This window comes from Prenolepis imparis, unplaced genomic scaffold (assembly GCF_030444845.1).
Source record: "Prenolepis imparis isolate NDT839.2.m4 unplaced genomic scaffold, iyPreImpa1.0 SCAF_11, whole genome shotgun sequence".
Classification (NCBI taxonomy): Eukaryota; Metazoa; Arthropoda; class Insecta; order Hymenoptera; family Formicidae; genus Prenolepis; species Prenolepis imparis.
The window spans coordinates 12,518,628-12,544,036 of record NW_028141169.1 but is presented as its reverse complement, the minus strand read 5'-3'; the positions used below and the strand labels follow the sequence as shown (position 1 = coordinate 12,544,036).

The 25,409-nt window shown below is 29.0% G+C and overlaps 3 protein-coding genes across 6 annotated transcripts; 2 read left to right on the top strand and 1 right to left on the bottom strand.

Annotated features, from left to right (window-relative positions):
• Positions 1–92: 92 nt before the first annotated feature.
• Acat1 (Acetyl-CoA acetyltransferase 1) lies at positions 93–6,306 on the bottom strand. Of its 4 annotated transcripts, none has more exons than XM_083050340.1 (11): positions 6,201–6,306; positions 5,267–5,493; positions 4,838–4,984; positions 4,630–4,744; positions 4,249–4,442; positions 3,621–3,911; positions 3,339–3,527; positions 3,106–3,263; positions 2,682–2,798; positions 1,878–2,169; positions 93–1,064 (listed from the first exon to the last, which is right to left on the bottom strand). In XM_083050340.1, the coding sequence occupies exons 2-10, from the start codon at positions 5,291–5,293 to the stop codon at positions 1,887–1,889; spliced, it is 1,521 nt and encodes a 506-aa protein (XP_082906466.1). In that variant the 5' UTR covers positions 5,294–5,493; positions 6,201–6,306; the 3' UTR covers positions 93–1,064; positions 1,878–1,886. The 4 variants fall into 4 exon arrangements, with proteins under 4 accessions (XP_082906466.1, XP_082906465.1, XP_082906464.1 ...); XM_083050339.1 differs by lacking the exon at positions 6,201–6,306 and adding an exon at positions 5,961–6,082; XM_083050338.1 differs by lacking the exon at positions 6,201–6,306 and having other exon boundaries at positions 93–1,059; positions 5,267–5,483.
• On the top strand, positions 6,289–10,194 carry Diap2 (Death-associated inhibitor of apoptosis 2). The gene is made up of 8 exons (XM_083050336.1): positions 6,289–6,771; positions 7,353–7,470; positions 7,600–7,788; positions 7,891–8,069; positions 8,200–8,502; positions 8,614–8,756; positions 8,864–9,027; positions 9,493–10,194. Exons 1-8 carry the CDS (start codon positions 6,289–6,291, stop codon positions 9,681–9,683), a joined length of 1,770 nt encoding a protein of 589 aa, XP_082906462.1. The 3' UTR covers positions 9,684–10,194.
• A 1,098-nt stretch (positions 10,195–11,292) lies between these two features.
• Positions 11,293–15,347, top strand: LOC145942757 (death-associated inhibitor of apoptosis 1-like). The gene is made up of 2 exons (XM_083049765.1): positions 11,293–11,762; positions 14,382–15,347. The coding sequence occupies exon 2, from the start codon at positions 14,451–14,453 to the stop codon at positions 15,207–15,209; it is 759 nt and encodes a 252-aa protein (XP_082905891.1). The 5' UTR covers positions 11,293–11,762; positions 14,382–14,450; the 3' UTR covers positions 15,210–15,347.
• The last annotated feature ends 10,062 nt before the right edge of the window (positions 15,348–25,409 follow it).

Here is a 25,409-nt window from a genome sequence, read left to right as displayed (position 1 = left end):
CCCCGGAAAAAAATATCACTTCACATCGCGCCAAATTTCCGCGAGAGCGGCAAACTTCAGGCGGATCGCGAACTGTTTTTTTTTCTTCTCTCTCTCTCTCTCTCTCGCACGTTTGACAGCTCGATGACAGGTGACGGAACTAGGTCGGATAAAAGTGACTCACCCGGTCGGCGACGACGCGTTTCTTCTACAGGATTTTATAATTCCTCCTCTCGTCCGCGGTCCATTATTTGAGCAACTGAAGATTCAACTCCGAGTTTGCGCGGATCGATCACGGAATCGATAATGGAGTCGCTTGACGAGTCTGGATCCACGATGGCGGTCGAATTTTCGGGAAAGAAAAGGCTAAATCGCGAGAAGAAGATGACAGTCTTCTTTCTTCACTCTCTGTATTTCTCTCTCCTTTTATCGATAACCAATCGGTAAACGAGACGAAAGACTATAGGAAAGCGACGCGTTCGCGAGACGCGCGCGTGAGATACTCGCCCCTTTACTTATTTGCTCGTCTGGCTCCCTCTTTCTCCCTCTACTCTTCGTCTCTTTCTTACATCTTCCTTCCTTCGCCGTCGACTTCTTTCTCGCTCCCTCTCTCTTCGTCCATCGAGGAGTCTTTCTTCCCTCCTCCCTCGCGTCTTACATGTACACTTATTCTTTTCTATTTTCTTATCTTCTTACCGATGTTTTTTTTTCTTCTCTTTCTCTCTCTTTTCCCTCTCGTTGCCCGGAAAACGCGCGCATGCCACGTAATCGCCGCGCGAGTATAAAACGAGTACTTCACGGTGCCCGCGTAAGGCACGCACTGAGGAAGAACGAGCCGCCGACGAACGGTCTGCACGTTCACCCATTCACACGCACCCACACGCACGCGTGCGCGCGCGCGCGAGAGAGAGAGGGAGGGAGGGAGGGTGAAAGGAGCGAGTCCGGTCTATTGTGGAGAAAGGGAGATCGTCAAGGGCGAGAGAAAGAGGGAGAGAGGAGAGGAATTGAAACGCGAAGGAAAGAGAAGCACAGCCGAACGGAAGAATCGAGAGATTCACCGAAATCCTGCCCCCTCCCCTCCTGCCCTTCAATATTAAAATATTATTAATTAATTAAATTTAATAAATATATATTTTTTAAATATATATTTGAAATATATATTTAAAATATGTATTTTGATATTCGAAATAAATATATTATACATATATTTAATATATATTATATATAAATATATATTTAAAATATATATTTTAATATTTGAAATATATATTTGACAATTTAAATTATTTAAAAAAAGATTTAAATTATTTAAATTAAAACAATCATTGCTTATGGTACAATGGAAGTGAGCTATCGCTACGATAGATTTTTCTATCGCGATGCATAATTGTTTGAACCTTTTTCCATCAATGTACGGGTACCCGGGTACCAACTGCGTGTATGTGACACACATTGCGTTGCAAGAATTTTTTTTATAAAAAGATACTGGGCTATGAATAGTCTTTCTCGTTATATTATTTTAGGTTTTTCTGAATAAGGAACTTTGTATTTTGTTTCCGGCAGAATAAAGTTCCAAAATACACATGTTTTTAAGGCTTTGAAGTTAAAGGGTGTATTTTGTAAGCTCACATATCTCTATTATTCTATTTCCTGACCTACCCATTGCAAGAGAGAGTCAAAGAGAGAAAGAGAGCAACAAAAAAACAGTAGCAGATATTATAAAGAGAAAACGAACGCAAAGATAGACATGGAAGTATTGAAATTGGTCCAATAGATTTTTAGATGCAATTGTTTACAGATAATCACCGGGATTTCAAATTTTTAAGACGAAAACTAGATTTATACGTAATTATATTTTTAAAAAATGAATAATATCGATAATAATGCGAGTTATTCACCTTCTTAATTTATGTATTTTTTCTTCTCGAAGTCAATTCATCAAGTCTCCTTGTTAACAGATCAGCATCTAATCGGTGTTTGCACAGATACTGGCCCTCCAAGAAAAGGACTGGTATATCGTTCTTGTACAATTTAAAATAACGCTCGTTATCCTGCGCAGTGATGTCGACTTCTTCTAACTGATAACGACCAGAGAAACGCAAACGCAGCTCGTTCTTTAATACGTCGCAAAGTGGACAAGGATTTTTCGTGTATAACGTTAATTTTGGTGGGAAGGATACCGGATGATACCTAAAAATCATACAATATATGCTTTTTCCTTTGAGAAATATTTTTAATTCACATTATGATGACGTTTAAAAATTAAACGTCTATATAAAAGTCGATCGTATTGACAATAAAACGTAAAAAAATGTATTTCTATATAATAAAATGTATAAGAAGATAAGCAGCAATATAGGAAAAGTACACAGGAAGAAGAGGAAGAAAATATATATCTTCTTATACTTTCCTATATTGCTTCTTTTCTTAAAAATTGTATATACTTTACTTATAAATATACACATATATATTTCAATAGAAAAATTGTAAAATATTGTTCTATGTAATCACATTTATATAAAAGTGAAAAGCTATAAAAAAACACTCCTCACCTGCAATATTGCTTTAAAAGTATACACATTTCGTAGTATAAAAATAATATTTTTTTGTACACAATTCAATTTATATGTGTATTATCGATAACAAAGATAGATCGCGTGGCATCTCATAAGTATTGAAACAGCAGCAATTGGCAAACTTACAATTTTTCGATCAAGATCGAGGATGCACCGCCACCTCCGTTGCAAATTGATGCGACACCTTTCTCCCCGGCTTTAAGAGCGTGCACCAAGTGTACTACGATACGTGCTCCTGACATACTATAAGAGAGAGATTCATATTTATTATTAATAATTAATAATAATTATTTATATAATATATAAATATATAAATATAAATAATATATAATATATATAATAATATATTATATATAATATATATTAATAAATATAATAAATGTAATATAATAATATAACAAAATAATATATAATATAATAATAATAATTGATAATTTTAATAATTATCTTTTAATAATTTTAATTATTTTTATTAATTAACTTAATAATACGATGAGAGAGGGATGTCCTCAGAAAGAAAGAATCTTGGAAATTATTCAAATAAACTCACCCTATAGGATGTCCAAGTGAAACAGCACCGCCGTGAACGTTTACCTTGGAGGGATCAATGTCAAGTAATTTTTGATTTGCCACAGCTACCACACTGAACGCCTCGTTGATCTCCCAAAGAGCTACGTCGTCCTTATTAACTCCGGCGTTTTGAAGCAGCTGAAAACACATCAAAAATTCATAAAAAGTTCAATATTCCAAAAAAATCAATCGTTTCACTGATAGATGACTTACCGATGGCACAGCAAATGCCGGGGCGATCGGAAAATCTATAGGATCCGTTGCCGCATCTTGGAAAGCGACAACTCTGGCCAGAGGCTTGAGATTCAGTCTTTGAGCAATCTCGCTGGTCGTTAAAATTAATGCAGCCGCACCGTCATTTAGAGTGGATGCATTTCCAGCTGTCACCGTACCATTTTCTTTCTGTATACGTAGAGAAGATAGAAGAAACAAGGATTCATCAATACGAATAAATTGTTTATCGTACCCTTCAACTCATCCAAATGTTACCCTTACCTGGAAAACTGTGCTCAAGTTGCCAAACTTCTCAAAGTTGACTCTTTTGTACTCCTCATCCTCTGCGAAAATTACATCCGGCTTGCCCTTCTTTTGAGGCACACTTACAGATACGAGTTCATCTTTAAATACATTATTTTGATAAGCTGCGGCACTGCGTTTATAACTGCTGATAGCATACTCGTCCTGCTGCTGGCGAGTAATGTTCAGTTTCTTAGCAGTGTTTTCAGCGCAGTTACCCATGTGACACTTATTATATACGTCAGTCAATCCATCGAATACAATACCATCCTGTAAAAAAAAAATTGCGCGATATTAATTACTTATGCCATGTAAATATTTTTTTATGTAGTCGTGGACACTTTTTTTTAATGAGTTTAAAATGTGCAGTAAAATTCAGGATGCAAATCATCATTTGTCATGTGCTTATGCGCGATAAATAATCCTGATGTTGTCAAATTTGCGTATACAGTGTGTAATATAAATTTAAATGCCGTGGAAAATTTATAATAAATATTAAATTCAATAAATATAAAGTGTCACAACTTCTGTGTCAACAACTGTACAGTATGTACAATAAATAAAGCAATAAACACAAAAGAAATAAACAAAAGGAATATAATTCAACCTGAAGTTTTACTCCGCCATATGGCGTTACACCTCGTGATAAGTAATATGGCACATTAGACATAGATTCCATACCACCAGCTAGAATAATTTCTTGATGACCGCACTGGAGAGACTGAGAGGCCAGCATGATACTCTTCATGCCGCTTGCGCAGACTTTGTTCACTGTAGTACATATCGTTGACTTTGGAAGACCTAATGAATGACAGATTATAATAATTTCATTACACGCACTATAATAAATTAGATTATATATTTTTCTATCAATATAAAGTCTTTATTCAAAGACCTATCTCATTATTATTATTATTATTATTGTGAAAATTTACTAAATGTATAAAATGTTATAGTTATAAAAGACTAAAAAATACATTTTCAGGACCTGCAAATAACGCAGCTTGTCTCGCTGGTGCTTGACCCAAAAAACCTTGGCAGACGTTGCCCATATATACTTCTTTGACCTGTTCTTTGGCAATACTAGCTCTTTCAACAGCGGCCTAAAACAATAAAAGATATATTTAATCATAATTTGTACTATTTATAATTAATTTCAAAACGTTGATAACTGTGCTTAATGTCAAGATCCTTACTTGCACAGCTACTGCACCGAGTTTAGTGGCCGATACGCTTGACAAGGACCCAAGGAATGAGCCCATTGGAGTTCGCACAGCACTTATTATTACAACATCATTTAAGTTGGCTTTGGAACTATACAAACGCCTGCTCGTAAAATTCACCTGGAAAAGAAAGTTATTATTAAGATATATCTCTTAATTGATCTTTAATACAAAAATTAAACTTTTAAAGAAATCATAAATGAAATAAGAAAAGGAAGATTTATACTTTCTCGATTAATGATTAGCAAATCTCACTTAAAAAATATTATTATTTATAATATAAAGAACGAGGGGAGGGGGAAGTTAAAGGTACACAAAATATAACACATAACCATATGTTTTAGAAAAGCTAAACGCATATTAAATATATAATTGACATTTAATTAATTAAAAGTAGCTTACTTTAACCAATCTCATTATTGTCGCCATTATTGTAAACAATATTTTATCGGAAGGGAAAAGTACACTGTGCGAGTGTCCACTGTATAAAGTTCAGACGGCAACAAGATGGTGTTCGACGTCAATGACGTATCAATTACGAAGACGTAAACATCATTTGGCGCTTCTCATTAATTTCCCTCTATACATATTCTTCAAAACGTTCCAATTTTTTTCTTTTTTTCCTCTTCCTGAAAAACAATGGTTCCATTTATTTATTTATGTTTACATTCCTTACGATTAAAAAATTATTACATCTATAGCATTAATATGAAAAGATTTCAAATGCAACATTTTTTTCGGAGTTACTTTGACATAACATAATTAAAAATAAATAAAATATAAGATAATAAAATAATTGAATAGAATTAAATAAATAAATAAAGATAATAAAATAATTAAAAAAATTAAAATATAGCAACATTTTTCCAAATTATTTTCGATATTTGTTATATATAAAAAGATGATGAGATAACAAAAAATGAACAGATAAAAATATGCATATAGATAAAAAATACTGATAATTTATACGCAGATTGTCACGTGTGGCGCAGGCGCACAAATTTCTGTGTGTTTACGGTTATACATCCACCCATTATTGACAATCGTTGATAGAATCAGTCGCAAAAGAAAGAAAATCTACAAAATAATCAAAAACCTCGAGTTCGATCTTCCGTCATGTCACCTCCCGCACAGATTGAGGTTAATTCACGAGAGACTGAAATGTCACAGTGTAATAAGAAGGCAAAAGTGAATCTGCCGCGAGAGTGAAGAATAAATATCGTGCAAGTAAGAAAACATAAAATCGTGTCCCTGATGCGGGTAGAGGGGAGGGAAAGCTGGGAAACCCAATAAGGCGACCTATATCTAAAGATGCACCATTAGACGAGAAGATGACCTTCGGCATCTCGATCGACGACAGCTTCGCCGAAGAAGAAGTAGAAGAAGTGTAAACGAATTTCGATCCGCGTCGCATCGATCAAGACATGAACGTCGAGGAGAAGAGGCTCGCGACGTTTCGCGAATGGCCGTCCAACGCGGCGATCGGCGCGTCCTGCCTCGCGAAGGCGGGTTTCTACTACAGCGGACGTTGCCTGGAGGTGCAGTGCTTCCTGTGCGGGACGATGGTGTCGGACTGGAACTACGGCGACCAGGCGATGGCGCGTCATCGCCGGGAAGCGCCGAATTGCCCGTTCGTCCTCGACCCGGCTGGCACCTGCAACGTCCCGTTCATCCCGGTGACAGCTGGCTCGATGACGTCATCGTCGTCGTCGTCATCGACGACGAACGCGCGACGGCGGTCCGAGAGTCCCCAGGACTCTCTCGCCGCGGCCTCGTCGGATCCTCTGAGAAAGTACGAGACTGTCACGCAGAGGCTGCGGACGTTTGACAGCTGGCCATTGGCTTCCCTCATTCGTCCGGAGCAGCTCGCTTCAGCGGGATTCTATTATCTTCAGTATGAAGATATGGTAAAGGAATTGCTTTCACTATATACTATTGATATATTTTGAATTTGAGTTATCAACAAATTTAATTTTTTTTTTTTTTATTAACGTTTAAAGGAATTTTATATATTTTTTATGTATTTTTAAATTATTTTTTAATCTTTTCATTGGAAATGCGAACTATTTTTGTTATCAAAATTAAAATCCTTCTTCTCTGTTTCTTAGAAATTGAAACAAGAATGACAGGCAATTTGTACATAATCTAATTAAAATTTAACTCGTAAATCTATACAATTTTACATTTAAATTTACTTTTAATAAAATTAAAATTAATACAATTTTCTTATTAATTTTAATTTTAAAGCAAAGTAATTACGCTCATCGTAAATATATTGGAAAGTGTATTTAGATTTTTTTAAGTTAGAAAAGATAAATAAAGATTTCTGATTATAATAATAAAAATAGTTCATTTGAACACAATGAAAAGATTAATAATTAAAAATTATATTAAAATATAACAATATATGTATATATATATATATATATATATATATATATATATATATCTCTCTATTCTCGCATAACATTTTGTTACAAATTGACAGGTGGAATGCGCATTTTGCAAAGGTGTTATAATGAATTGGAAAGCTGGCGACAATCCAGAACATGCTCATAAATTAAATTTTCCAAATTGTGACTTCTATATGAGAGAAACAGAAGATGGTATGTTATTTCATAATAACATTTATAAGAATCATAAATATTTAATTTTATCTACAATTAGAAAACTAAATGTACTAGATTTATATATTTTCGCATACAATTATCGATTGAATAATTTTATTTTAATAGATACATTTGGATTAGTCAGAGTCTTGCCTGGCACTAGCACAAATTTAACAGAATTGGGAGTACAAATGCATACAGTATCGAAATCACAATATACAACATTTGAAAAGAGATTGCAGACCTTTCGAGAATGGCCGAAAAATCTCAAACAAACTCCAGAGATGTTAGCTACTGCTGGATTCTATTACCAAGGTCAGAGAAAGAATTATTTGTTTTTTCACATATATACATTATACATATACCAGAAAATTGATGAAATGTTTGCTAAAATCTTATTATGCATTTGGCACACAGGATTTGATGACCAAGTCAGATGCTTTCATTGCGATGGAGGATTACATGGTTGGCAACCAACAGACGATGTATGGATTGAGCATGCGTACTGGTTTTCAAATTGTGGCTTTGTAATCCTCATGCGTGGTCACAAATTTATTAAATACAGCATAGATACAAGAGGATCCTTAAATCTTTCGGTAACCATCGTATTACTTTTATCTTTTCCTACAATTTTATTAATTAATTTAGAGTTTATATACATATATACATCTTATATGCTATCTCCAATTATATATATTTTTTTTAATTTGTGTTTATTTTATATAGATTTTTGCTGATGTATCAGAAGTTAACAATCCCACAGAAACTTCGGTTGCATCTCTTCCCACAATACAACTTAGCGAAGCAATAACAGATGCAGAGTCTGTAGCAGATGTTACAGAGAGTTCAGTTACTTCCACACCTTCGGTTTTACAATCTATCGAACCAGATAGATCTATATCAGATACAGTGACACCTATGGCAGGTGTCACCGATACTACAGTTACTTCTAGTCCCACAATTTTACAATCTAGCAAATCAATAACAGATGTAACAGTTAAGATGCTACTAGATACCCCTCCAGCTAAGGTAAATATAATGATCTCATTAATCAGTAATATTTGTATTAAACTTCTTTGATGTTTGATGTCAATTTGCAATGTATAAATGAAGTTAGTCAATGTATAACTTTGTGTATAGGCTGCTCTTGAAATTGGATTACATGTGGACAGAGTAACGAGAGCTCTGAAGAGAAGAATGGAAGAAGTTGGCAAACCCTACATAAATGCTACACATCTCATAGAAGCTGTTCTACATGATCAACTTATGGAAGAACATACTAGGTATGTTAAACGTGGAATGCAGCATTCTGTTGCGTACGATGAAAAATACTTGTGTCATTGAATCATCATTGAGAAACACGTCTCTCTCTCTCTCTCTCTCTCTTTAGGCTCGATAATAGTACTCCTACCTCATCATCTTTAGAATTGAAGGCTTTATTTAATCAAGTTATGCAATCTGACGATTCTACAAGTAAGGAAACTATACAAGAATCTGATACGGGTGAAAGGAAACATCATAGGAAAGAAATGGATAATGAACCAGATGATATTAGTAAGTAATATATAAATAAAATTATATATATTATATTATAATTATATATAATTATATATATTATATTTTTTATATTTTTATTTATACTAGTTTAACAATTTTTTTTACATTCTATAACAATGGATTTATATACCGTAAAGCCATGAAACAAATTTGGATGATTAAATAATTGTTCTATCGTTGAACAACTTTTATAAAATCGACTATATGTAATTTTTCTTTGAATTATTTATTTTTATTTCTTATCGTATACTGGATATCACGACTTAAACTGTGTAAACGTTTAATTTTATCAACGCAAACACATTGCTGATAATGCTTCTTAACGCAATTTCCTTTCGTTTGAGAGATATGTAAAACTCCAAGATATTATTCTACACAAATACATATATAATCTAATTTCCCGGAAGGAGAAATACGGACACACGTAACTTGCGTTAAATAATTGGCGTCATTTTCTTTCAGTGTCTTTGCGAGAGGAGAATAGAAAATTGAAGGAGGCCCGTTTATGCAAGATCTGTATGGACAACGAATTAGCTATAGTGTTTTTACCTTGTGGACATTTAGCGACGTGTGACAACTGTATACCGGCTCTAACGACTTGTCCATTGTGCAGATTAAAGATTCGTGCTTATGTTCGTATCTTCTTATCTTAACTGCAAAATGTAAGATAGGCATTTGAAAGAGTGTGACAAATATTTGATGAGATTTAGAAAAATCGATGTTCCTATATTTATTGGTCATATGACACTGCACACACACACACACACACACACACACACACATTTTACATAAAATATATATTGTTATGTATATATATTTTGCAAATATCAATTTTATTTTTTGTATTGAAAATATGTACAAAAAGGAGATGAAGAAAGATGTACAAATATTTATTTATACATATTTCATTATTATAAAGCAGCAAATAAAAAAATTAATATCGAATAGAAGCTTAGTTAAATTATGCAGATATTTCTTCTTATTTTGATAGACTTGAATTACTTAAAATATTTATTGCTTCTCAAATATATTTTACATCTGGGCATTTCCTATATATTTGACTCAAATTAATAATATTTTAATAATTAATAATATATTTTGAATTATATATAAAATTAGTTGCAATTATCATTGGGTTTATTAAGATTCAATTTTTTTAAATAAAATCTTCAGTTTTTTAAAAATATTATATTAGTGACAACATTGCTTTTACATTATATATATTATATATATATATATATATATATATATATATATATATAATGTGTAAATATATATATATATATACATATATAATGTAAAATCATTGATTGTTTTTCTAATAATGTAATATTTTAAAAAACTCAAAATTTTTCATTATATTAAAAAAATTGAAATTTTGATAAACCTGATGATAATTGCAACTAATTGATTTGATCTATAGCCTACAATAACTATCTCTATTTTCATTGTGCTGTTAACAATTTTTGTAGATGAATACTGTCATTGTTGATATTGTAGAATATTCTATTATTGCATTACTTATTGGCTTGAAAATTATATCTGCAATATTTGCGCATTAATATCTACAATAATATATAAATAAATCATGTAACAATTAAAAAATATAAGTAGAGCAATAAAGGTATCAGTCGACATTAGTCATTTTTAGTAATTATAGCTATAAAACAAATTATACGAAACAAATTGTGAATGTGAAACTTTTTTTATTATGGCCTGTTGTTGAACTTTAAACAAGTTATCAGAAGAAGAGATGATATGCAAAATCTTATGTTTAATCCTGATATGCTTCTATCACATGTCACACACAACATGATAAAGCCTATATAAAATGTAAAGTTAGTTTAATAGTTTATATATATATATATATATCAGCGATAGAATATTCTTAAAGCTAAGAAGTAATTGTTGTATCTGTCTGAGTACAAATGTTATGAAAATTGTCATTATATAAAAGAAAAAAAAAGAGAATATATATTGATGTACACAAAGATTAAATTTTTTAGCAATCTTACAAAGGCAAATTGTTCGATCGTTTGTATTAGTGAGAGAAAGAAACACATTTCTCTCGTATAATTTAAAACAATTATTAAAATACGAAACATTTTTCTTTAGTTTATTAATTAAGTTAATTTTAGTTTATTTATTTATTAAGTTTATTATTTGCTTATTAAATTTACTTTATTTATTAATCTACTTTATTTATTAATTAAGTTGCAAGTTATGTGTTTCTGAAAAGAAGTACACAGCTTTACATTACATTCTCCTCCAACATTTGACCTTGTGCTAAATTCTTTTATTGCGTTAAACAATTTTCACATTATCTTTGAAATTATGTTTGTCGTGTATATCCGAAATTTCTTATAGCACTTCCCAACAACCCCTACGACAATTTCAATAGACCAATCCGCGTCTGCTTTGGCATTATCCCTCCTTTTTTCAACTTATCATCATTGAAACTGTGTGTGCGGAGACTACATAATTTCGCCAAAGAAATATATTAAATAATTGAGGCGCATGTCAGCAGAACCAGCCGGCTCCTCGATCAAGTGGAAATCTTGAACAAGAACGTGCTGGTTAACATATAGCACGAACGTTAAAGACATATTAACACGACCATCCAAATATTATTTTTCAAAAACATCGTGTGAATGTAAAATCGCCAGAGCGGCCTGTCATCGAAGAGCGATCTATATCTGTCAGAGGTGGATCTGTCAAAATTTCACCTTCAGGTAATAATGCGGAGAAACAAAAAATACAGCTATCATTTTATCGCGAATTCTCGCAATAGTATTCCAATTCTTTTAATTTTTGCTCGCATATATATTATTTTACAAATAGAAGCCCGTAGAAAAAAAAACGTTGATCTCTTCAAAAAATATCAGAGCTCAGAGATATTTAATTATAAAATTTTCTAAAAAACATGAAATAATAGTAATAATATTATCTTAGAGAGATCACTCATAACATCTATTATATTTAGCACAAGAATAAAAAATAGCCCGAGAAAGAGTTGTCCGTATATATAATCATATTTTATTATATTTGCTATATAAACGAATATGAAGGAAATAAAAAGAAATATATCTAATATGTACACATAAAACATTCTACATATAATTATAGATATTTATAAATATGAATATATAAGGATAATTTTTGTTCCTAAGGGAGATCTTGTTTTTAAATCTGTGTATGTAGAATATATAAATAATAATATAGATTATATTAAAAAAAGTCTTGCTGTAAAACATACTTATATTGTATTTGTGACTTCTTATTATATTGTTAACGATCGTTAGCAGAGAGTTACAAAATAACTCATAAACATATTAATTTATATATATTTCTTACATTTCGACACGCGACAACAATAATACTCTGTTAATAATGACTTTGTTGATGACAATGACCTTGTCCATAACAATATATCTAATAGAATAAATAAAATATTCGAATAACCCAGGTAGAACATTAATCATTTGACGTCATTTAAACATCAAATTACGTCAAAATTAATAATTTTGTTATTTAGAAAGTTTTGTCGATCTAATAATAATTAATGCTGTATAAATCTGAAACATACACACACACACACACACGTCATATATAAAGAATATAAAGATATGATATGTTTGATATATTGAATATATTGAATATATTGAATATATTGGAAAAAATAATGATATTCCATATAATATTTCATTAAGTCCAAAAATTTTTATTCGATTATACTCGTATATCTAAATATCAATTATTATTTCTTAATTTACTAAAATTCTTGATTATAAATATTTATTAGAATTTCTTAAAAACATATATAAAGTTTCAATAAAATTCGGATCCTACAATTAGCAATACTTCATTCTAAACAATAATAATATATAGTAATATTTTTTATTTTGAATTATAATTTGAATTTGATTTTGTATTTTAATATATTCTTTTTATTTTGGATTTTATCACGCATCATTAATTTTATTTTTAATTTTATTTTAAATACATCATTATTTAACATTTTCTAATTTGTATCATTATTAATTTAATTTAATAATATTAAGAATAATGTTGTAATTATTTATTTTAAAAAATCGTCTTCGCGTCGATATAAACAATTCCACGTCAAATGATACATAGTCTTTTTATGATGACGCATTATTAATGTGTAAACAAGTGTGATAGGCAATTTTAATTATATTGCGCAATGTTGTTGTTAAAATTGTCGTTTGTTTCCGAACATAATCTTATCGCGTGCTTTCATTAACACATTCCGCCAATTTTGATAAAATTCTTTCAAAGTAATAAGAAATTTTGTATTTAAATGGAAGTGAGGATATCTATGAAAAACATCGCAACGTGTAGCGAACATTAATTATATCATGAAAATGTAAAATTACACAAATATTAAGGAAAAAAAAGAGATAGTTTTGTATGAATATTAAAATATATTTTTATATTTTGAATTTTATTATTATTTTACATTATTTTATTTTTTTCATTATTTCTATATAATATTTCTTATATATATAAAACATAACAATCTATATTTTTATATATAAATTTTAAATAAGATATCAATATATCATATCCCGTTTAAAAATGTTGTAATATATATGTACATTTATCGATAAAAATGATGCAGATGCGTGAGCAAGTTACGTATTATGCGTACGCACTAGCGGATCCTGATGTCGATAATGGGGGGGGGGGGGGGTTGCAAAATTATTTTATTTAATATTTTTGGTTTCATGATTAACTTTTTTTCCAGGATCAACGACGTCGATAGCTCTTTAATGTTTGTTTTTCTTTATTTATATTTTTTAAACAAATTCAGCAAAACTGTTTCTTTTAATTTGCAAGGGGGGGGGGTTAACCCCTCCTCCAGGATCCGCCAGTGTATATATATATATATATATATATATATATATATATTATATAGATATAAAGAATTTCTCGCCTAATTATTTTCATGCAACGAAATTATCTCATCATTTCGTCCTATGTCTGACTTAATCTAAACTTAACTCCTTGAATGCGTAATGAGTATAATTTACAATGTATCTTATACATACATATTGTATATATTATATAGATATAAAGAATTTTGCTTAATTATTTTTATGCAACGAAATTATCTCATCATTTTGTCCTATGTCTGACTTAATCTAAACTTAACTCCTTGAATGCGTAATGAGTATAATTTACAGTGTATCTTATACTTTTAATTAATAAAATAATAATTAAATAAAAAATTAAATAAAATAATTAATACAATAATAATTTAGTAAAAAATAATAAATAAATATAATTAATTAAAAGTTTTTATAATTATGTTTAATTTCTCTTTACAGATTTGTAACGAAAGGAATAATCTTCGTTGAGGTGGCTGAATTATCAAACGAGGCATATTCTATATTACTATGGCAAAGTCTGTAGCGAACGTCAACAAGTCAATGGAAGAGGACCATCTTCGGTTCGAAAACGTTAGATTGAAAAGCTTACTCGCATGGACGGCGCCGAAAGACAAGAAAACTCTTCCCAATCTACTCGCAGCAGCCGGGTTCTATTACACTGGGAAGGATGACAAGATGAAATGCTTCGACTGTCACGTCGAGATATCCGGCTGGTGTAACCGTGAAGATCCATTTGAAGAGCACAAACGATTTTCCTCAAAATGTAAAATGGTCTGCAATAAACCTTGCGGAAACATCCCATTGGACGGCAACCCGACAGTTTGTCCACTCGTACCCAAGCATAGCGAGATATGTCAACTGGACGCATCCAAATTCTCCCAGGATGAGCTTGATGAGATAATCGAGGTCTACTTCGAGAAATTAGATCTCGTTCTCTCGGTTACTCGCGGCGATCTAATAGGAGCTAAGTTTCCCCATTTCTGCACCTTCGAGAGTAGATTAGAGACTTTCAAAAAGTATCCGGAAAGATGGAGTCAGAGCGGTGAAGATCTAGCGGCCGCTGGCTGGATGTGTGCATACAATGATGACAAAACCTTGTGTTTTTATTGCGCGGGAGGTGCAATGTACTGGCGAAAGAACGACGATCCTATACAAGAGCACGTCAAATATTATCCCAAGTGCAAATTTATCACGAGACTGGTAGAAAAGCGAAAGCTAGATCAAGGGACTGCTGGAAAAGCGCAAGAGAAGAGCACCGAAGAGTAGACGTATATGTATATATTTATATATATTGCAATTATTTTTAATACGATAATATGAATGATAACGGGAGCTTTCCACCATATATACATAAATTTAATAAATAATAATCGCAAATACAATAATCAAAAATATTTAACAATTTTCGGGACTATAAAAATTCTCTATTTGATAGCCGCAATCATGTGACATTGTGTCTATCTGTGTTTTCTTTCTAGAAGGAAAGCTCCTGGCATATCATGCATAATATTATATTAGAGATCATAAAAGTCATTTAATTTTCTTTTACTCGTTGTGCTCTACATATTTTAATAAGGTGAGATGACTCACAAACGAGAAAACGATCTAGTTAATCTGCAATTTGATGCCTAATGACATGAATCATTGCGCGTCAATCAGTAGATTATTAATACACACGCGTATTGACAAAGATGTTATTATAAAGAGAGAGAGAGAGACGAAGATATTATTATAAAATTCACAAGTTACAGTTTTGTATTTTGTTAACTGTTCGTTTTTAAATTTATATTATTTATTTTTTATAACGTTTATTTATAGTTTATATTATTATTTTTCTTTTCTTTTCTTATACACATATGACGAATTCGTATATTTTTTAAAACAGTATTAAGTTATTTATAAGTATTAAGTTTTAATTTTCTTATAATAACAGTATTAAGTTTTTTATAATAACAGTATTAAGTAAGAAATGATTTTTAAAATGTATTGTTTAAAAAGTTTATCGTATATATTGTTTACACTGCAACTTATTTATTTTTATTATATTATATATATTTTAAAATATAACAATAAACTATAACAAAATGAAAATAAATTTCTGGTAAAATTAAAAGTGCTTTCCAGGAACGAAATATAGTATCCAATTGGAAAATACTGTCCAAATGGTGTGTAATTGGACAAGTATGAATTTGTCGCTGTTTAGCTTTTTTTTTACTTCGTCATCAGAGTACAAAGCAGTCACTTTACAGAGTTTTTTTATAATAAATATGTCTGTATTGCTTTATTATAATATTATAAAAACGACATATATATGTATATATGTACTGTCATTGTTGATATTGTAGAATATTATTCTATTATTGCATTGTTTATTGGCTTGAAAATTATATCTGCAATATTTGTTAATTATTATCTACAATAATAAATAAAAATCATATAAATCATGTAACAATTGAAAACAAGTAGTAGAGCAATAAAGGCATCTGTCGATGCTAGTAATTTTTAATAATTATAGCTTTAAGACAAATTATACGAAACAAATTGTCAATGTGAAATTTTTATTATGGACTGTTGTTGAACTTCAAATAAGTTATCAGAGGACATGCAAAATCTTATTTAATACCGATATGTTTCTATCACATGTCACGCACAACATAACAAAGTCTATGTAAAATGTAAAGTTAGTTTAATAGTTTATATAAACAGCGATGGAATATTCTTAAAACTAATTATAAGAAGTCAATGTTGTTTTATCTATCTGAGTACAAATGTTATGAAATTGTCATTAAATGTATAAAAGAAAGAAAAAAGAGAACAATATATTGATGTACACTAAGATTAAATTTTTTAACAATCTTACAAAGGCAAATTGTTCGATCGTTTGTAATAAAGAGAGAAAGAAACACATTTCTCTGGTATAATTTAAAACAATAATCATTATAATACGAAACATTTTTTTACGGTTTATTAATTAAGTTAATTCTAGTTTATTTATTTATTAACTAAGTTTATTTATTAATTGCTTATTAAATTTAGTCTAGTTTATTTATTAATTAAGTTGCAAGTTATATGTCTTTGGAAAGAAGTACACAGTTTTTTACATTACATTCTCCCCCAACATTTGTGAGCTTGTGCTAAATTCTTTTATTGCGTTAAACAATTTTTACATTAGCTTTGAAATTATGTTTGTCGTGTATATCCCAAATTTCTTAGCACTTCCCAACAACTCCTACGACAATTTCAATAGACCAATCCGCATCTGCTTTGGCATTAACCCTCCTTTTTTCAACTTATCATCATCGAAACTGTGTGCGTGGAGACTTTACATAATTTCGCCAAAGAAATATACTAGGGCTCAGTATAATAATTGGAGTGTGTGTCAGCTGAGCCAGCCGGCTTCTCTCGATTAAATAAGAATCTTAACCGAGAACGTGCCGATTAACATATAGCACAAACATTAAGGACATAATACGACCATCCAAATATTATTTTTCGGAGACACCGTGTGAATGTAAAATCGCCGGCGAGCGTCCTTTCATCGTAGAGCGACCTATCTGTCAGAGGTGTATCTGTCAAAATTTCATCTTCAGGTAATAACGCGGAGAAACAAGAATACAGCTATCATTATCGCGAAATCTGGCAACAGTATTCAAATTTCTTTTATTTTCGCTCACATATATATTTTACGAGTAATTATAATTGCATCCTTTTACAATCACTTAATTATAATTTTCTAAAAAAATATGAAATAATAATAGTAATACTCTTATATAGAGAGGTCACTCATATTTTTATTTCGAATTTTATTATTATTTTACATTATTTTTTTGAATTTTTCATTATTTCTATATATATATTTTCTTATATATAAAGTATGACGATTTATATTTTTATATATAAATTTTGAATAAAATATCAGTATATCATATCCCGATTAGAAAAGTTCTAATATACTATATATATATTCACTGATAAAAATGATACATATGCGCGAGCAAGTTACGTGTGTACGTGTCCTAGCTCTGGAATGCGCTTTATGTTCAGAATTGCGAAAGAGTGAAAGAGAAAGAAGAGAGAGAGGAAAATCAACATCTTCCCGTAAAATAGATTTACATACACACAGAACGGGTCGTATTTATGTATAAGAGAACACATATATAAATGTCCCAAAAGAGACATCATCATTTATAAATGTTAACAACTACGTGATCATCCCTCGAAATTTGCGATAATCATGTTACCTGTATAAGGACACCTACTTAGAACTATCTGTACCTATTCTGGGAGGTCTCGCATACCATTTATATCGTAACGAAAAGAATGTAGAAACCATCAGTATAGTTTGAGTCATTGTAAATCTGGACGATTAATTCGAATTCGATTAATTCAAAGTTCTCAAGCAATTACAAATAAATGGACGATATTTTTCGTCAAATAAGCCATAGAATAGCTTCCCTCCCCCCCATTTAATTTAATCCGAACTTTATGTCGATTAAAAAAAAATCTTAAAACTTTAGACGAAATTAGGAAATAATCTCCATCTCCATATAATTACCGATTTTTCTCACTTTATTTCTTAATAAATTTTTGATGAAGAATGACGGCTAAAATCTTTTGAATGTTCCGGATCACCTTGACAATATACATATGTATGTCAAGGTCAAGATCAGACGGAGATGCCTTCTCTCATCTTCATCATTTCTACCTAGAAATCTTATTTAAATTAATTAAGTAGTTAAGCAAATAATATAATTATTTAATAAAAATTAATTAATAATCAATTAATTACACAAATTAATATAACTGATTAATAAAATAATTATTTAATAAAACTAATTAAGAAATTAAATGAATTAAATAATCAAATAATTAGTTAATAAAAGTAACTGATATATTAAATAAATTAATTAATAATTAAATAATTAATGCAATAATGATTTAGTAAAAAATAATAAATAAAACTAATTTATTAATGGTTTTTATAATCACGTTTATTTTCTCTTTACAGATTCGGAACGAAAGGATATTTCTTCGTTGAGATGGTTAAAATAATCACGTGACATTGTGTCTATCTTTGTGTCTATTTGTCTATTTTTTCTTGCTGGAAAGCTCCTGGCATATATTATATCCGTAAATATTAGAGATCATAAAAGTTATTTAATTTTTTTTTTTTTTTTACTTGTTTGTCTCCCTTCATATGTGTGCATATTTTGATAACGTGAGATGACGCACAAAAATCCTACTTAAGTCTGTAAATTGATGCTTAATGACATGAATCATTAACGCGTCAATCTGATTATTATTAATACACACGTGATATAAAGACGAAGATATTATAAAATTCACAAGTTACACACTTTTGTATCTTATTAACTTTTTGTTTTTAAATTTATATCTGTTTTTTTATCATTTATTTATAGTTTATATATTTATTAGTCTTTAATATTATATACATCTGACGAATTTGTATATTTTTTATAACAGTATTAAATTATTTATAAGTATTACGTTTTAAGTTTTTATAACAGTATTAAGATAGAAATGATTTTAAATGTATTGTATATAGAATGTTTATCGTATTGTTTATACTGCAACTTATTTATTTTTTTTATATTAATACAAAAATAAAAATAAACTATATCGAAATGGAAATAGATTTCTGATAAAATTAAAAGTGCTTTCCAGGAACGAAACACAGTGTCGACTTGTAACTGGACAAATGTGGATTTGTCGCGATGTTAATTTTTTTTACTTCACCGTCAGAGTGCAAAGCAGTCACTTTACAGAGTTCTTTTTATAATAAAATGCATATATTGCTCTATTATAATATTTAAAAACGATATATATTATATATTATAAATGACAATGCAATTTAAAATTTTGTAAAAATTTTATGTCATTAAGAAAAATGAGAGAAAAATACATCTACAATACTTCAATAAATATTAGGAAAATAATTATTTCTTTCCCACTCACTTAAATTTCAGAATTTAAACTGTCGACACGAAAATCATACAGAAAAAATTTTACAAGCAAAATAAAAATTAAAAAACTACTATTATAATTAAAAATAATCAGTTATACAGAAACAAAAAAATTGACAGAAAATTTGCAAAAGTATTGCATTTTCGAGATTTGTTGTTACAAATGAAAGCAGAACAAATTAATTGAAGAATCACCACACATGTTTCATATACTAAAATGATAAAAAAATAGTTTTCTCCGATTTCTTTTATTTTTGCATATATGAGAATAATATATACTGTCATTTCATATATATCAATATTTTCAAGATAAAACTATTTACATTAGAATGATAAAAAAAAACATTTTAAATTAAATATCTATCTCAATAATCGATAAAATAAAAATCGATTGCGTCATCATTATTAAGAGAAAATGTTACATTATAATTTTATATTATATTACAGAGTTCGGGTTGTGTATATATACTTTAGCATGGCATTACAAAATAAAGCAGTAGCTGTATTTTGATCAGTTACTCGAAAATTGACAATAATATAATAATAGTGTTTTAATAGTGCACGGTTTTTATATAATGAAATGGGTATTGCTTCAAAGATTTATTATCAGTTCTAAAAAATAAATGTCCGAGCAAGAAATTATTGACCACAACCGATATGTTAAACGCTTTTGTTCTTAAAATAAGTTTTTCTTTTATATGTGATGCTGGCTTATTCTATTCACTTATTTGCATATTTCTTTGGCAACTAGAAATGAGCAATCACATATCTCAATTTATTCTCTGCTTCCATGCTCAAGCGGTTCATCTGCGAAAAAAATGCAGCGCGTTTTCCTAATATGATTCACTGAAAACGCATCCTGAACTCTTTATACCGGAACGAAATTAATTCAAACAAAAACTTTTTCTAAATACAAACTTTTATCCAATAAAGAAAATATAATAATTAAAACAGTGCTAAATTTAATAGATATTATAGAGCTTAATAACAATGTTTCATGGCTACAAATCAATTTTTTATCTACTTATACTTATAAGATCGTGAATTGTCTCTAATAATTGGGCGAGCAAATATTGTCTTTTTGATAATAAAAACTAGAATAGTTTACTCTGGAAAATGCTACTTATCTCTATCACTAGCAGATCCTGACGTCGATAATGGGGGACGGGAGGGGGGTTTGCAAAATTATTTTATTTAATATTTTTGGTTTCATGATTAGCTTTTATTTCAGGATCAACGACGTCGATAGCTCTTTAATGTTTGTTTTTCTTTATTTATATTTTTTAAACAAATTCAGCAAAACTGTTTCTTTTACTTTGCAAGGGGGGGGGGGAAGGGTTTAACCCAGGATCCGCCAGTGTATATATATATATATATATATATATATATATATATATATTATATAGATATAAAGAGTTTCTCGCTTAATTATTTTCATGCAACGAAATTATCTCATTATTTCGTCCTATGTCTGACTTAATTTAAACTTAACTCCTTGAATGCGTAATGAGTATAATTTACAGTGTATCTTATACATACATATTGTATATATTATAGATATAAAGAATTTCGCCTAATTATTTTCGTGCAACGAAATTATCTCATCATTTCGTCTTATGTCTGACTTAATTTAAACTTAACTCCTTGAATGCGTAATGAGTATAATTTCCAGTGTATTTTATACTTTTATATATATATATATAATATATATATATAATATAGATATAAAGAATTTCGCTTAATTATTTTCATGCAACGAAATTATCTCATCATTTCGTAGTATGTCTGACTTAATCTAAACTTAACTCCTTGAATGCGTAATGAGTATAATTTACAGTGTATCTTATACTTTTATATATATATAATATATATATAAAACATATATATATATATATATATATATATAAAAGTATAAGATACACTGAAAATAATACTCATTACGCATTCAAGGAGTTAAGTTTAGATTAAGTCAGACATAGGACAAAATGATGAGATAATTTCGTTGCATAAAAATAATTAGGCGAAATTCTTTATATCTATATAATATATACAATATGTATGTATAAGATACATTGTAAATTATACTCATTACGCATTGAAGGAGTTAAGTTTAAATTAAGTCAGACATAGGATGAAATAATGAGATAATTTCATGCACGAAAATAATTAGGCGAAATTCTTTATATATATATATATATATATATATATATATATAATATATACAATATGTATGTATAAGATACACTGTAAATTATACTCATTACGCATTCAAGAAATTAAGTATAGATTAAGTCAGACATAGTACGAAATGATGAGATAATTTTGTTGTACGAAAATAATTAGGCGAAATTCATCTAATTATTTTCGTGCAATGAAATTATCTCATCATTTCGTAGTATGTCTGACTTAATCTATACTTAACTCCTTAAATGCGTAATGAGTATAATTTACAGTGTCTCTTATACTTATATATATACATTAGCGGATCCTGACGTCGATAGCTCTTTAATGTTTGTTTTTCTTTATTTATATTTTTTTAACAAATTCAGCAAAACTGTTTCTTTTAATTTGCAAGGAGAGGGTTTTACCCCCCCCCCTCCCCCCCTCCAGGATCCGCCAGTGATCTCTATTAATTTCATTTTTTAATAATTCTTGTTCAGACAAATCAATAAAAGTTATAAAATTATTCTTGCAAAATAAACAAGTTCGCATTCTGATTATACACAAGCTACCAATAAGAAATTAAAAAAAAAAAAATTATAAATAATAAATTATAAATAATAAATGAAAACTAATTCTTATAAATAAAAAATATCTTTTCAGAAAGAAACTCTTTAGCGATTTTCTAGATATTGCAAATTTATAATTTTGAATAAATAAGTAAGTAATATAGATAATTTTTTAGCAAAGAAAGTTATTAGTATTTTAAAATATAGTAGAAGTTTACTATGTTTGTTATAATATTTTGCTGCTTTATACTAAAAAAAACATACTATTTCATGAAATTACAAATATAAGTGCGTAGAATTTAATTACAGAGTTTATGAAAAATTATAAGAATTTGTCACTTGTAAAAAATAACTTAATGTTAAAAATTTTACTGCTATTTTCAAATCTCTTCACAAGCATATTACTGCATCAAAATTTCAAACTTAAGGAATAATTGGGGAATACGATAATCAATGAATATCGTAGATATCATCTTTTTTGTATTTATATTAAATTTAGGTTTTTTCTTAAAGAAATCCCATACATCGCTCATCAGTGATCGATCGATAAGAAAACAAATTGAAAGATAATTTAATAAAAATAATATTACTAAACTAATAATAATAATATACAAAATGCGTTTAATTACTTGAACAAGTTAATTATAAAAATTAAAATTATATAACATACAATTAATTAACGCGAATATATTTGTCAAATACCCTATACAAAATTTATATTTTACGAATTTTACTATTATAAAATTAAAATGTGTTTCATAAAATAAAAGAAAATGTTCACTGATGTTTAATCTTCTACTGATGTATTAGTAAATTTCATCACTTCAAATTAGTACTATTCCTCTGTTCCTCTATTTTGCGTTACTAAATTACATGTTCATATATTTTATATTAAACTATTCCCTATTTCCTGTTCTTGTTTTTTGTTCTCTATTCTTTTTGTTATTCCTTTTATTGTGCGCAGCCCTTATATTTGTATTATATTATTTTAATGTATTACACAGAAATAATCGCCAGAAAGTTTTAATCATGTTCATAATATGTAAATGTACATGATCAAAAAAAACGAGAATTTTTAATACTTTTATTTGCTGGCATATATGTTTTAGTTTTTTAATAAAATTATGTAATTTATTGTTTTAATGAAAACGTTAACATATAATTTCTTAATTTCTTTAATATAAAGTTAACATATAATTTCTTAACTGTTTTTCTGAATTGCGTTCTAGTTAATTTTTGGTGTTTAATACATAGTATACAGATAATGTTATATATTTATACATGCAATACACTCACCGATACGATGCGCAACACAGCGAAACTTTATAATACAAAGCGTAGATCTGTAACACATAAAAAACACAAATTATATGTATACAAAATAGTTTTCAAAATAATTAATATTTGAAGAAGTCAATAATGCGCAATTAAACTTTTATTCGTATCGTAAAATATATTTAATAAAATTACGTCATAAAAATTATTAAACTTTCTAATTATTTTTTTAGATCTAAAAATTTATATAAAATATAATAAAATTTAATTTTTAAAAAGTTAAATAATTATAAATTGTATAAGCAATATTAAAATTGTATACATATAATAAAATTCAATGTAATATTTTTTTATTTTTCTGTAAATTACCTTAAATATCTATTTTTTCTCGCAAATTACTTTTTTAAATTTTATTCCAAATTTATTCTTATAATATTAACTTATTCAACTCTATTTTAATAAAAATTAAAATAATAAATTTATACAAATTATATATATAATTATATAACTTATATATAAATTATATACAAAATTATATATTTATTTATATATATTTAATTTATTTATATATTTATATAATATTAATGTATATAATTTTTAAATTATAATCTGCTTACCGCATAGTTGCTCCGCCGTTGCCCGATGTTTCCCCGGGCCTCCTCTTCCTCTTCCTCTTTCTTCGTACCTAGTTACAGCGTCTTTTTGGCACTTACACAGCACACGCTCGCGAAAATACGACCATTCATTAATCAGCCAAATAAAATAATCGCACGACACTCCCGACGTTAATCGTACGCGACTCTATACGGCACTCCCGATTTTAATCGTACGCATATTTTATGCGCTTTTGTTTATTATACGCGACGCAGTGATGCCACCTGTAAAAGTAATAAAGATTATATTAATCTTTCGCCAATTAATCGAATAAATTATGTAAATTATATATAAATATTATATTCCATCGAATAAATTAGATCTGAATATATATATAAATAAATATGATAAAATATAATTTTCATATAAAAAGTTGTATGTATGAGAATTTTATTATAATTTATTTATTAAAAAATTATTAAAAGCCATTGAATAAAAAGTAAAATATCCAAAATCCATCCTATGCATTACATTTATGTAAAATGAATCGTTATCGCGGAGATAAACGAGTGGTTATTATAATTTTACAAGTAATAAATAATAAACGAAATACATATATACCTCTTACGACAAGGTTGCTCCATCGTTGTCCGATGCCTCTCCCCAAGCCTCCTCCTCTTTTACTCGTACTCTATATGAAGTCTTTTATGTACTTACACAATATAATACACATATTTTACGCGCTTTCGTTAATGATATGCGACGCATATTTGAGAGAATAACAGCGCGCGACAATTACAATACGATCCTCGCACGAAGTTTATACTCGGGATGTCGCTCAGTGATGCCAACTGCGTCAGTACTCTGCGTTGATACCACTGCTT